The following is a 14,930-nucleotide window of genomic DNA, read 5'->3' as shown; positions in this document are numbered from 1 at the left end:
CGGAATTCGGAGTTTTTTACAACACACATCCAGTGTGAAACACATGCTGCAGTAAAAGGCTGCGGTGAAATTTAGACCTGATGGTGCCCAGAAATCATACGTAAGAAATTGGCAGGTTATGAACATGAGAAATGTGTTCCTGCCGGTATCGTGGCAAAATGTTACTCTAAGCTTCAACTCAGTCAGCAACCTGGCGCTATGCGTTGTGACAGCACCGCGAACTCTTCCTGGAAATATTTCATTAACTACGGCCCTAACTTGGTACATATGTCAAAAATTTCTGCAAGTTTTTTCCCCTCCTAGAAAATTTTATTTGGAAGTAAATGTTGATTTGAGTACTGACAGCAAAATTATTTCCTAGCCATGCACTTTACATGCACAAAGCACACAATTATTTCAATACCCATTCGCGACTATGTGTACCATTACCAAACCAGTCACAAGTGAAAGTCGCTAACTTTTCAGGACGAAGTTCACTTTATTGGCATACATGTTCCGCACATTTCAAAACGTACAAGTTAAACACGACTCGATGCTTATTTAGTTGCATCTTGAAACAGCAGGTGGACATGCAGAAAGCACGTCCCAAAGTTTAGGTGAGCGTGGCAATGTGCTTCTCAACTATCATCACAGACACTTGAAGGAATGTCCGCAAACTCTTTGCATTGAGGGCATGTGCTGTACAGAAGCACGTACCGAAAGACACCCAGTTTGAACGTGGTGTAAATAAAAACTTCAAGTGGCTAAGTGGAAGCCCGTAAGGTTGTGTCCTATCTTAAGAGAACGCGGCCAAGTGGAAAGTACAAGAGGAAGCAACTGGGGCAGCACACACGAGCACACGAAGAGAAAACAATCGTAGTTCGACACAGTACTGCACATCTGGCCAGGTAGCAGAAAATGCAAACGTGTACATGCACAATGAATAAAGGACCTAAGCCTGAACGGTTAAGTGCAGTTGTCTACTACGATAACAACAGGTAGAAGTGCGCAAACACGTCTTTGGTACGTAAGCTAGGGGTGGGGTAATTGTGAAGTACAAGCCATTTGGTATTGCCAAGACTAGTATCATCCCACATCTCGCTGTCAGTGTACCATTCAGACAGACGAAAAACAAAACTGACATCCACTAGGCGCTCAGCCCACCTCTGACAATACCAACCAATATTTACTTTTTCAATGCAGGTGAGTCATAACACGGCAGTGCCTACATGATGATTGTGTCAATGATTCTCACTTTTTTCCAAGTATCCCTGCATGTAGTTTTCATTGCCCTTTTAACAGCTTCCTTAACTGCAACAAATGCCGATTGATAGGGTGAGAGTTGCACGAAACCCTTGCTGTCTCATTTTTGTGCTGTATGAATGGTGTGCTAACAATCGGCTGTGATAGGAACCAACCAAGCCGGTTAAAACCTGCGAATGGCCGAACTCACCGATGTCACCTAAGGCAGAGTGCAGAAAAAACAGTTCAGAAAAGTAAACACTGTTCACTATAACAAGCACTATCAGTATTGCCAAGCACAGCCTCAAGTCACACATACATGCAATGCAATAGCAGTAACTGGGACGGGCAGGCTGTTCGCTATTCGTATACACAGTCGTGGGTGTCGGTGGTTGTGCACTACGCTCAACATCTTAAAAATAATTTCTGTGGCGACACGACACACGTGCTGATTTCCAGACTCTTCTTTACGGTCAGGTTTTCAGGAGCTCAGTGTCAACGCGGACGTAATAGTTTTAGCTGTAACACGCATCAGGGCAATTTTGGTGTCGATGCCTTCTCATTGTTTCAACGGCTCAGTGAAGCTGGTGAAAGGCACAACAGGATAAAATTATGCACTCCCATAACACCTTCACACCTGCTCACCTTCAGAGACGCAGGCAGCAAAGTTTGAACTGCGAACAAGAAGTATCACAGACACCTGTGTAAATGTTGCGTTTCTTTCCTTGAACTGATTCCTGATCACCGTACAGCAGTCGTGCCTCTAGATTCAGTATATCTTCATGACGCGTCATGACAGTCACACCCTGAGCAAGAAAAGGGATTCAGCAACTTCCACTCCCCTTTCACAAAATCACAGACTCGGTGCTGCACACACTGAAAGCTCGCTGGCAGGGCAATGCAATTTGCATTCGCAAAAAACATTTTTCAGCGTGGAACGGAATTAAATCACTCACAATTTACTCAGAGTTGAGGTGTTTTTTTTTTCTGTCTTTGGACTTCCTTAAACGGACACTGAGATAAACTCCTACTTGTGGCACATTGCCTGTTTCGAAATACAGCAACGCTGTATTTTGTAACTGCAACAGTCAGAAGAGGAAAAAAACGCCGTGTGCCTTTTGCAGCAGCCTCAACTCAATCATACCACACAAGTTTGCAAATGTGGATTGGCGCTACCTCAATGTTCAAAATCCAGATTTTTCTCATACATCTCACGGCTATTACAATAAGCCCTGGTCCTAAGCCTTCGTCCTTGAGCCCTTGTAAGCCCTGGTCATGGTCCTGATCTATTTGAGTTGTCACTTTATTTGAGGCTTTCCACGGTCCTGATTGTGGTGCATAAAAATACAAAGCCTGCCGACTTTCTACAAAGTACAGCCCTAACTAAGTGTGTTTCTGATCTTGATGACAGCGTTATAAGGAATATTTGCCACACCAACCTTAGCGTTGTCCACACAGTTTATACAGGTAAACTGTGCTCACAATTTGCTAAACCACATTTTGTGAACTTGTAACTGTGTAAGCCCGGTCGATGTGCAAGAGATACACCAGACTTACATGCAATTTCTTGGGCTAAAAAAAAGAAAACCTGTGAACCGGCCGAAAATTCAAAATGTCACCTATGCATTCTAGGCTTTCAACTGGTAACTATACAATTAGCTAATTAGGAAACTCTCTTCAGTGCCTTTCTAAGTGCTTGAAAATCGTCAAAGTGTACTGTTATAGAAGCAGGATTTTGCATGAACTAACACCTTCACCAAACAAAGTTTGAAGAAACATCTCTGCTGGAATATACCACCCTTTGCAACTTTTCAGTGTATTAGGCTGAAAATAACACCCCTGCTACTGTGTTGAAGCATCACGCAAAATGTTGTGCCACCACTGCCTTCCCTATGGAGTCCACATTACACACTGGCACATGAAACTCATTAACATTCCTTGCAACTTAAAAAAAGACAGCACGACACACAAAACACTAGGCAGACAGCACGACACACAAAACACTAGGCATTTGGGGATTTTAGCTCTAAAGCAGCCACAGGTTATACAATGCCAAAATGCTTGGTGCCATACTAAGTCAAAAAGTGGTTCCTGCATGCATTTGAAATTTCAGAACCTTAGGCTCACTTTCAACCACATCAGACTGATGCACTGTGGGCATTCTAGCAACAGATCCATGACAACTAAGAAGTTGCTTTTCCAATAATCTGGTACCGTAGTTATGCCAAATTATAAGGCTGCCATTTCAGTTTCCAACTAGTCAAAACTTGTCTGCAATGCATTGTTTACACAACAGTGTTGCTTATCGAAGAAATAAAGAAACAAGCCCATGTGGTTTGTCTGCTTATCTGAGCCACCTTATCAGTGAAACATGTGTGCCTAAAAAAAGCTGAACTTCTGATTTCACTAACCTCGTACAACCTTCCCCATTAGGACAAAAGCTTCTACAAACAAAAGCACCAAGCACTAATGCAAAAAAGAAAGTAAAAGTTAGCACGCCTAAAAAGGCAATTCTCATACAACAACGCATAAATCCTGTTCAGGTGGATGTTGCCCATAAATTTGCCTAAAATTATGCTTAAAAATTCGTGTGAAACCCTAAATCAACCTTTCCCCTGTGGTCAATATCGAAGAAATTGTTTTAGTAGATGTCAGTCTATATTAACACCACATGATAGCTAGTACGAGGTACTGGTGTGTCTTGCTGCTAGATAATTAGGCCCCTGAGATACCACCCACTCCACTTATAAAAAAGCATATAAACAGTAAGCAAACGAGATCAACCCTTCCAAGCTAAACAGGTACAATAAAAGCCTTAAAAAAGCATATGCAGCAGTGTGTGCAGAATCATTTGTGCTGTGAAATACTATGTTATACTTTTTTATATACACAGCAAACACCAGTTACAGTTAGTACTTGAACAACTAAACTTTGGTCATAGGTAGGAAGCACCTGTCCTGAATAAAGAGCACACTTGCCCCGAATAAATACGTAGCTCCTTAAATTAAGGTGAAACATTTCTGGCGTACCACATAGACTAAAAACAGGTACAAATAGTAGAAATAAACCGTAGCCAAAAAAATCACTCTGCCCCTCACAGAAGTGCAGCACAAAACATTCCCAGGGTTCCTACGATTGAACAGCGATACACGCCTGACTCAGCAAGGAGTCAGTGTATTCAAGTCATGCTGCCGAAACAGTGCACTGCGCAGTCTAGCTAGCAGCAAACTATGCAGATGGTGACAAAAATGCACCCACGTGACAAGTTCTTCACAACCCTAATGGTCACAGAAGCCAGCTTCTTTATCAAATGGTCTTAGTACTGTAATACACCTGAGAGTGTATTACAGTAAGAGAAATTTTCTCCTGGCCTATTTAAATATGCTGAAAACATCATTTCAGGTTGATTTCAGCTGTGCGAGTAAAACTTTGTTCACTGGGTTGCAGCTACATGCTGCTGCAGCCATTTTATATTGTCTACTACACTTCTATAGTGCACCTAGTGTTTACAAGTCCCTTAAGCACTTTCTTCACCGCTTTTTTCCAAAAAGGTAGGCCCCCAGTCCACTTCAAGATGGAGCCCTATGCTTCAAAAGCTGTGAACTCTATCATGTGACAGGGCTATTACATGTTATGCGGGACCACCCTATCCAATTTTGAGCCCACATGCCACGATGGTTAACAATAAATATATGCTTCTTTGGTCCTTTTGTCTTTGGTAGCACAGATGGAGCTGATATTACAGAAGCATTCATCACTGATGACACCACTGCAACGACAGGCTCAATCTGTGCTTTCACACTTTAAACAAGGGGGCAGCAGTTGTAACAGTCCCGTAGAAACGTTTGGAAAGACTAGTCACTCAAGGCCATGCACAACCAACTTGTCAAGATTTCAAAATACCGTCTTCAAACAACCCCTACACTGTTGCAATCTTTGCACACAACATGTCAACTAATTCTTACACACAACCCCTGCTTCTCCCAGTAATTCCCTGGATTGTTTTTAGCAGCCAATGTTGCTCTAGGCTTCAGCAAAAGCTTGGGCAATGAAGGCCACTTGGGCCCAATAAAAGAAAGAGTCAGTCATGCCTTGCAACCACCTGCCACCTTACTGAATGTGACACTACACCTGAGAGCAGCAATGGAGAGTCTAAAAAGAGCAACCCCCGCCACAAAAACCTGGACAGCAAATGTTTACTTTTCACCTCTCGTAACAAAAACAGTCAATGCCCCACACAATCCTTACACCCACAGTGGACGTTTGGTTCCTTTCTTTTGGGCGTCAGGTTAGCGCAACAAGGAAACCTGCAGTAATCCTCGTGCACTGGGAAGATTCTTATATTGTTAAAGTAACAACACAAGGAGGCCTGCACGGTACCTATTAACAGTAACAACAGCGGCAGCACTTGGTTACAGAAGGGCCTAACGTACTGAGTTAATGATGGAGCACCACCACTAGCAACTGAACTGTAGCCTTGGACGGAAAAAAATGTAAACATGTGTACACATGGGCTGCGGAAGAAAAACTCGTTTAGGAGAACCAATGTGGATGCTTTCACCGGTGTCAATAAGATTAACGATAAAATCCAATAAAATCACGCCAAAAATAAAGTACACCTTACAGAGCAACAGGCAGGCCAACAGGATGACAATACAGCAGAAACAGAAGTGCACACAGAGTTCACTCAACAGCCAAACCTAAGGAAGCCTGTAAGGTTAGCAGTGACCTTAAGATTTCAGGTTACAAGGCTTCCATATGAGCAGCGTTCTAAAATTCAGGGCTATGACAGCCACTGCTATCGTTTGCTTACACTGAAAAGTGTCGTGCATGCACCACTGCCTTCTGCTTTTAAGCCTTCACGGAACTAAATCACACAATCACCGGGGTAAGTGTCTTTTGGTATTGCTTTGGCATTAGTACCCCCTGAGCCTGCTCCAATGCACGCAGTTTGGGCTGCTTCAGCATAGCCCTGGGATAAGCACTTGGACAGCAAACAGTAACAGGCCCAGTCACCCACTTCTTTTTTCCTTCCCCCTTGCCGCGACTACACATTGTCAAGGTCCTCAAACTTCGAAATCTCCTGCTCTTCGACGAGGCTTTCGTCCAAGATGTCATCCGGCGCCTCCTGCTGCCCCGTGCTCACGCAGCGCGACACGTCGAGCTTGGGCAGGCTTATCTGCTCCGGGTGCAGCCAGGGTTTGTAGCCAGGCTGGTGAGCTTTTTTCCACTCGGTGTATTCCAGGCAAGCCTTGCGCAGCTTTTTGGCCATCTACAAAGTTCGAAGTTTTAACACAAGGTTAAATCACCGTAGACGGTGCCCTTTTAATGAAGGATGACCAGGTACTCACGTTGGGAGCAAAAATTTGAGTGAGCTTGTTCACAAAGCACGCCGGAAGTGAGCCTACGCAACAAACATTTTCACAGCATTAGGAGATAAAGAAAGCATCATTGTAAGGCAAAGAAAAGTGTTACACAAACATGGGTGGACGACCAAGTAGCTTGTACCATGTAATTCAAAAAAAGAATAATAGGCATATAGACAGGAGCTACAGTGCAATGTTATGGTGTATGCTTAGCTGCTGTTTATGCCTTCTTCATTTTTTTTTTTAACTTACCATTCACTAAACTAATAAATTTGAGCTTTCATTATGCATATGAGTGGCATGCAGAAAATACTGCCAAATGTTTACCTTTGGGATCACACTGAGTTACATAGGTCAGCTTGGAACCGGAACTTCCATCTGGCAGGATTACAAGACCAGTCAGGTAGGACACAGCTCGGACAAAGCCCTTTTGCGGAGGCGCCGACTGAAAGTTGACCAATGGCACATTCAATACACATGTGATGCCTACATAACGCAGTTCATACAGTGTACATAGTAGCAGGAAAGACCACACACATAGTTACGAAGCTGAGACACTGTAATTATTCATAAATGCCACCAAAGCATTTTCCTACGTCACAGCAAGTCATGCAGTTCACGGAGATCGTGTTTGATGAGTTGCCTGTTTGTTTTAACCTTGTTACAGTTTTTCATGCACATTTTTCTTTGTGTCATCACAGGCCATGTTTAAAGTGGCAACCCAATGTTATAAGAAAAAAAAAAGCGCAACACATTTGAATGAATTTCTGCATAACAACCACGGATGTAGGGCAAAATAGAACACCTCGGCATAAATATCCCACCTTTTATACCCACTGCACCCCACACGGACATTCAAGAACTTATTGCCGCACAAAAATTTACATAATTTTTTTTTTTGCAGCTTCTGTAAAACTAATTTTCTTTAGCTCATCAACAGTTCAATGACTCTCACGCCCAGCTGCGCACAACCGACGTCCCACACAGCTCCCACATTCGACGTAAAAGGTCACATGGTTTCGATGACTATTCAAAAAGATCATGCAATGGAACATTGACCTTCTGCACACAGTACGGGAGCAATGACTTACTTCGTGAAACACGGAGTGATTTATGATAAGCGACTCCTTCTCAGTCTGCAACCAGGATCTCTGGAGGACGAAGTCCCTGTTTCTGAAAGGCGGCGGAGACCGCACTGCACAGAGCGCACAGGATTCTGTCATTACTTCACTGCCGCTACACTGACAACAAAGGATCCACTGTCACCTGCGTAATAGCCAACGTCGTTGTTAGGATTCAAGGTTCCAATGTCGTAGCTGTTCAGCATGTATACATCCCATTTTTTCCGGTACAATGGATCCATCAGAACGTCAAAGAGTAAAGCCGGGCTGACATCCTTGTACACCGTGTGCAGCTGGGAAAAAAAAAGGAAAGAAACGTCACAAAACGTCATTCGCTAGAGTACAAAACAGAGGGAAACGAGGTTATGCATTAGTGCGAGGTGCTTATGACAGCTACGTCACCTTGATCATCTTAAATTCAGACTGCGGTGTAGTCTTCGTCCACACGGTGGTGTCCTTTTTCTTGTACTCAACTTTCCAGCCGTCATGTTTGTCAGCCAAGGATTTCAGTCGTTCGAAATCTCGGTCATCTGCAACGCGAACTTCGCCTACGTCCATTACGGGTACCTCGCTATTACCAGTGGTTAAGCTTACACGCTGCAAAAGCAGTACTGTGAACAGAATTTTGCCCGATTCATTCGTGCTTGCTCCACGAATGCGGCAAGTCGACGTCGGTAGCGGCCATTGCTTGATGCCGATTCCGATCGTAACTGCCCCCAAGGAGCGATAATATGCAAATGATAGCACACGCCTCATTATCAATCTGTGACGGCACAAAATCCCTCCACGATACAAGTTTTAACGTCCGCAAATGCCTTTTTTTTTTAGTACGATGTGTTGCGAAAATGCCCCGGCACGGAAGCTCACTTCTGCTTCCGAAGACCCTGTTGGCTGCGAACGCGGGTATGTGCCCAACCTCCGTGTGCCCAACCGACGGTTTCGTTGCAGCAGTGGTTACAGCAGTTACAGTGTACTAGAAAGCTGTGTGGCGTCATCAACCGGCACCCACAGTTTGGGCGCGCGAGAGAGAGGTTGTTGTAATCCTTTATTTCAAAGGGAAGGCCATGCGACCACAATAAGGGAAGAAGGGGAAGAGTCAGGGAGGAGTGGCCGAGTAGCACCTCGAACGCCATAGAAGAGACCACTGCCGTCAGCAGAACCAGGCTAGGGTTGGGATCATGTGAGTGCAGTCAACTACTACGACGGGGGTAGGCCCCGGTTTACAGTAATCTCGAGAGACCACTCTCTAGGCTGAACACCCCTAGGGCTGTGAGAAAATTAGCGTCTTCGAAGGGGGCGTCGTCTTGCAAGCGTTGACGAGTATTGGGCGTTACAAGGGAAATGCGGCGCAGTGCCAGATTAAGTGGTTGAGGGTGGCGAACACTGACGTTTGACAGCAGGGGCAGTAAGGAGGTGGCGATCTTGTCGGGTGAATCCATTTTCTCATGATATGTGGTGTGAGGGCTGCGTTAGAAATAGTTCTGTTGATGAAGATTTCTGCAGAGCGAGGCATCGGAGGAGCCAGAGCCAGGTAGCCAAGGGGAGTAACGGACGCAAAGCATACCTTTCGAGCATGGCGTGCGCGGTCAAGTTGAAGGCGAGGGTCAGGGGAGGGGGCGACGCGTCGTCGTCCAGGGGAGGGGGGAAAGTTTTATTGGGAATGCAATGAAGTGGCTTCTCAGTCCATAAGACAAGTGCTGTCTTCACACGTCCCGCCCTCAAAAAAAAAACAATAATAATAATAAGGTGCTGAAATCGCAGCTTGAAAACCACCCCCAGGGAGACTTAGATACTAACCCCCCGCCTCCTAGCGTACAGCTGTAAGTAACATCATGCAAAACATAAGCACCCCCACACGGCTCGTCCCCCAAACAGGACTTCAAAGGGGACTTCAGCATGGATCCGCAACCCAATAATAAAACCCGCACAGTTAGAATCTGGCAATGGAACTGTGGAGGTTTCGCAAAGAAAAGGTGCAATCTCCAGTTACTCGTTCAGTCAGTCGAAATTCCCCTAGATGTCATAGCCCTACAAGAGACGGGCAAAGCAGTCAAACTGCCAGGCTATAAAGCCTTCCCAAGTGATAGAGATCAAAATACAGCAGTCCTTATTCAATGTAATATCCCGGCCAGCAGGACTCAATTCGACAGCGTAGAAATATCTCGCGATTTCATAATGATTCTGCCCACTAAAAGAGGAGCCACAAAGCTCTTCATTCTAAATGTGTACAGTAATCCCAAAGCACAAAACCATCTGTTTAACCTTCTCTTCTCGTTAGCCAGACGAGAAGCGGGTCCCCACACATTGGTTGTGCTAGGATACTTCAAAGCACCAGATACAGCATGGGGATACTCCAAATGCACAAAAAAAGGCAACGACCTCTGCAGTCAGGTGCAAATTCATCACTTTACAATATAAACAGAACCAAATACCCCAACCAGGATAGGTAACAGCATACAGAAAGACTCCACCCCAGACCTCACTTTCACTCTACACGCCAAACAGGTCAGAAAACCACAGATGAATCACTTGGAAGCGACCATTTTATTTATTTTATTATACAGATAGACCTTGAGCTCACTCACGCCATCAAGAAAACTCGTCAACAGCAACACCTCACCGATTTGCCCGAGTTCAGAAATGTCAGAGAATCACGGCGGGACGGACAAAACGCACAAAACCCCCCAGACCTCCACAACTGGGTCAAACAACTGGTTAAGGACATGAAATCAGTCACTCAAATGACAGACCCAGAAATTCCCGCGGAAACAGTGGACACGCACCTTCAACACCTATGGGAAGCATTCGAAAGCGTTCAAAAAAAGGTGGAGGAAAAATAAACGCAGTCGAAAACTACGCCGGAAACTCTCCGATTTAAAATCCGCCATCCAAAAACACACTCTTCAACTCTCGCAGAACCAATGAGACGAAATTTGCAACCGAATGCAAGGGAGCCTGGGGATGAAACGTACCTGGCAACTACTCAAACACCTGTTGGACCCCAGCAATTCGAAAACAGTCCAGGCCCACCGACACACCCACGTCATACAAAACTTCACTGGCTAGGACACAGAGCTTACTAACTGCATCAAAGATTACCTTCCCAAGACCACTGACGAGGTTAGGGCAGCCACACTCAAACTATGACTTGGCTCAGCCCCGGGGCCTGATCAAATCACAAACAAGATGCTAAGAAATTTAGAAGACGACTCGATAGTCGAGATCACGAGCTACTTTAACAAATACTGGACACGAAGCACACTACCGCATTCATGGAGACGCGCCAAAATAACATTTATACCCAAGCCCGGTAAACCCCCCTCTCTTGAACACCTGCGACCTATATCCCTCACGTCGTGTTTGGGAAAACCGCTTGAACACGTGATACATGCAAGACTAGTCACTCACTTGCAAACGACGAGCTCTATACCACATACTATGATTGGCTTTAGGGCGGGGCTTTCCACGCAGGACATTCTTCTCCAAATCTCGCATGAAATCATAACCCCTCAACACAACCTCGACACAGCAGCCATCCTAGAACTCGATCTAATAAAAGCATTCGGCAACGTATCCCACTCAGCCATTATGCGAGGACTTAGTTCAGTAAACCTAGGGCATCACATACAATTACATATGGAGCTTCCTAACCGATAGAATGGCCTTCTTGCAGATTGGAGGAGTTACGTCGGACATGGTAGAACTCTAGGCTAGAGGGGCACCACAAGGAGCAGTTTTGTCGCCCTTGCTATTCAATCTGGCCGTACTAGAAATCCCCTAACGACTTGACCAAATTCCAAACCTTAGATACAGTTTATACGCCGATGACATAACCTTGTGGGTCAAAGACGGGAGTGACGCACAAATAGAACTAACCTTGCAGGACAGAGTGCAAGAGGTGGTAACAGGAGCTGAGGAGGCAGGATTAACATGCTCTCCTAGCAAATCCGAATTGCTTCTGACCCCCAAGACACGTTGCAAAGTATCCCCCAAAATCAAAGCCACATAGGGGATGATCCAATACCAGAAATCTCCACGCTCAAAATTCTAGGAATGCTCATACAAAACAACAGAGCAAATACAGAATATCTGAAAAAGCTTGAACGGCACGTCACCCAAACGATAGGCCTTATCAGTAGAATCTCCAACTGCCGGAAAGGCCTTTGTGAATGCAAAAAAACTGGCTACTTTAATCATTCGTCATTAGCAGAATCACATACTCCCAACCATACTTGCAACCCTCTAAAACTGAATTGCAAAAAGTCAATATACTAATTAGGAAAGCATACAAATCGGCGCTTCAGCTCCCTCTAAGCCCTTCCACTGCCAAATTCGAGAGCTTAGGGGTACATAGCAAGGCCAAAGAGCTTATAGAAGCTCACATATTGAATCAAATAGTTCGTTTATCCAAAACCCCAACTGGAAACCACATTCTCAATTAACTTAAAATCAACCAGGTCGATAATACGGAAGACAGGTTCCCCCTACTCCCTGAAATTCACAAAAATCTGACTGTCAAACCGATCCCCAGAAATATGCATCCTGTATACCACGCCAAACGTAGAGAGCAGAGGGCGAAGGCTCTGCAGCAACAATTTCCCACCAAAGTGGAAACAATCTATAAACAATCTATGTGGACGCAGCAGAATATAGGCATCGTGCTGCATTCGCAATAGCAGTAACCAAAGACACCAAAAAAAAAACCCCTTAACTCCTGAACTCTTCTCACCTCCAACCTTGCAACTGCGGAAGAAGCGGCTATAGCCCTAGCGCTCGTACAAAGGCCAACCCCTACAACCATAGTCTCCGATTTTAAGACGGCCATTTAAAATTTTGCCGCAGGCAACCAAAATTATCCAACAGCACCCACCACAATCCCCAGTAGAACTTGTACGTCTCCGGCGCACGCTGTCCTGGAGGGTAACGAGGCCGCCCACAGTATGGCTCGAGGGCATACTATCCGAGCCGGGGCGAGCACGTTCCCCTACCATGGTGCCAGATCTGCCAGACAGAATGGTCTCATATCAAGATATAATTATGTACTACCGCCTCTTACGCAGAAAACTCCCCTTGGCCAACGTGCTGCTCACACCCACACAAGAGCACACGTGGAGACTCCTCCAAACGAACACCTTTCCGAACCCAGCCAAGCTCAACCTCATCCACCCTTCCCTTTACCCCTCACCAAACTGTAAAGCACATCATATGGGGATGCACATCATATGGGGATGCATCAAAGACCCTTTCCCCCCCATTTCCTCCAATGAGCAGTGGGAGGAGGCGCTGGCGAGCTCAGACCAGGTCCAAATCTCCCTGGTCACCAGAGCCGCCAACATCGCTGCCCGGCATAAACCGGCAGCCACAACCGCCTTCTAACCGCGCAAAGCTCAATAAAGTGCTTTCTCTCTCGCACTGCCCTCGCAGACTGGTCTTAGAACTACTTTTCTTATTCACCAATCAATTTTAATGAAACTGCACTGCATTATAGAGGTTTTTGTGCTGATTTCAAATCTGCCATCACACTTTTTGTAAGTTGATTACATTTTGAGTTAATTAATCAATAATTGCCATTATTTTGGGTCACAGTTACAAAATAACCACTCCATACAGAATGGCAATTACCACGTGGCTAGGCAGACAAATGACTAAAGAATACAACGTAGGAAGAACTTTTTTGATTCAGCTATTTCTGGTCGTTTACAACACAGTAAACTTCACTTCTCCCGCGCTCTGCCAGGAATGGCTCACAGGTGGTGCCAATTGAACACAATAATTTTCCAAAGCCTCCATTTGAAAAATTTGTTTCCAACATTGTATTCTCCACACATTTCGGTATCAGAAGCAAAAAGAATTACAGCTGTACCTGCTCTGGGTGCCGAGATATCCGAGGACGAAATGATAGCTTTGCATTGCAACAAAAGTGCCGTTTAATTATCGAATTTTGCACTAACTGAGCTGTAGAGTGCACATTAAAATGCTATTACAATATAATAACAACAAAATATGGTGCCTTTTGATGAGGAAACAGACAGATAGAAAAAATGGCTGTGGAGGCTAAAAATGCCATTTTTCAGAAAACGCTTTTTTTAAAGACGATAGTCTTTCTTGGGCTACTTAAACCCAGAAATTTTGGTCTGTCTGTATGTCTGTCTGTCCATCTGTCTGTCTGTGACCCGATTCAGCCACCCGGCCAAAGCAAGACAATGCCTGCGCAATAGTCTTATATAGTCACAGCTAAATCTACCCGTCTATGTCCGGTGGAATGTTTATAATTGTCAACATTGTTGAAGAAGAACAAGACATTACGCAAATATGAGACAACAAATCAATACAGAAGTGATATTTGCAGTGTTCCTTTATAAAAAAATCAAACATGCTTGAATTTGTGAAATTAAATACTTCATCAACTGCAGAAAAAGAATTCACTCCGCCGTCGCCTGCTGTCGCCCGCACCACTATAGCTTCTGGGGCCATTTTAAGAAATCAACCGGCAACAGTTACGCAAGGTTCCACTAGATAGGTTCCACGTTCTGCTTGCAACGCACGTGGAGTAGGGAAACGCGGTTCTATAAACGCTGAAGTAGGGCGCCTCGATTAACGCGCGTCTTCGCCGTACGGCAGCGTTCGCATCGAGACACCTGGTTTGGAGCAGTGGAACGCGGGAAATTTAAAATGATTTAAGCAAACCTTTGGCGTCTTTACCTTGGGAGGAGCGCGACGCAAGAGGAACAACATGAGAGGTAAGGGGGAAAGCAAAGGGAGGCATTTACTTCGCAAAAGCCGATAAAGACTATCGTCTTTTGACGGCATTTGCAACGAAAGGAGCAGATACGCGGCCAATTTTTTTTACTGTTTTTCGGCCCCAAAGACCCAACTGCTTAAGCAGGATGACTTGGTTCGCGAGGCAACGTACAACGAGTTCGTCATTGCACGTTCTTAGGCTCAATGTTGATGTTGCCTAACGGTAAACCTGAATATAGGCTTAACAACTTCACATACCCACTCAAGAGGAATTGTCCCATGAAGACGAAAAGCTCACAACAGGTTCCCCAATCTTGCTGCAATGCCAACATACTTACCCACATTTGTCGCATACCTATTACAGGGGCAGATGATGACCGCTGCCGCCAGGGGCTTAAGGCCATTTTACCAAAACTAATTGGCTGCAATGTCAACATGCCCACCCGCACACATTCACAATAACACAAGTAAGGAGACCTAA

General features: G+C 45.0%; 1 protein-coding gene across 1 annotated transcript; it reads right to left on the bottom strand.

Annotated features, from left to right (window-relative positions):
* Positions 1–458: 458 nt before the first annotated feature.
* Positions 459–8,500, bottom strand: LOC144174853 (START domain-containing protein 10-like). Its single transcript, XM_077703797.1, has 6 exons — positions 8,111–8,500; positions 7,854–8,001; positions 7,679–7,782; positions 6,915–7,032; positions 6,573–6,625; positions 459–6,493 (listed from the first exon to the last, which is right to left on the bottom strand). The coding sequence occupies exons 1-6, from the start codon at positions 8,462–8,464 to the stop codon at positions 6,269–6,271; spliced, it is 1,002 nt and encodes a 333-aa protein (XP_077559923.1). The 5' UTR covers positions 8,465–8,500; the 3' UTR covers positions 459–6,268.
* Positions 8,501–14,930: the final 6,430 nt, after the last annotated feature.

The sequence above is a fragment of the Haemaphysalis longicornis genome, unplaced genomic scaffold, assembly GCF_048455015.1.
Source record: "Haemaphysalis longicornis isolate Haplotype H1 unplaced genomic scaffold, Haemaphysalis longicornis Haplotype H1 scaffold_3, whole genome shotgun sequence".
Taxonomy (NCBI): domain Eukaryota; kingdom Metazoa; phylum Arthropoda; class Arachnida; order Ixodida; family Ixodidae; genus Haemaphysalis; species Haemaphysalis longicornis.
This window is presented reverse-complemented; position numbering and strand designations above follow the sequence as displayed.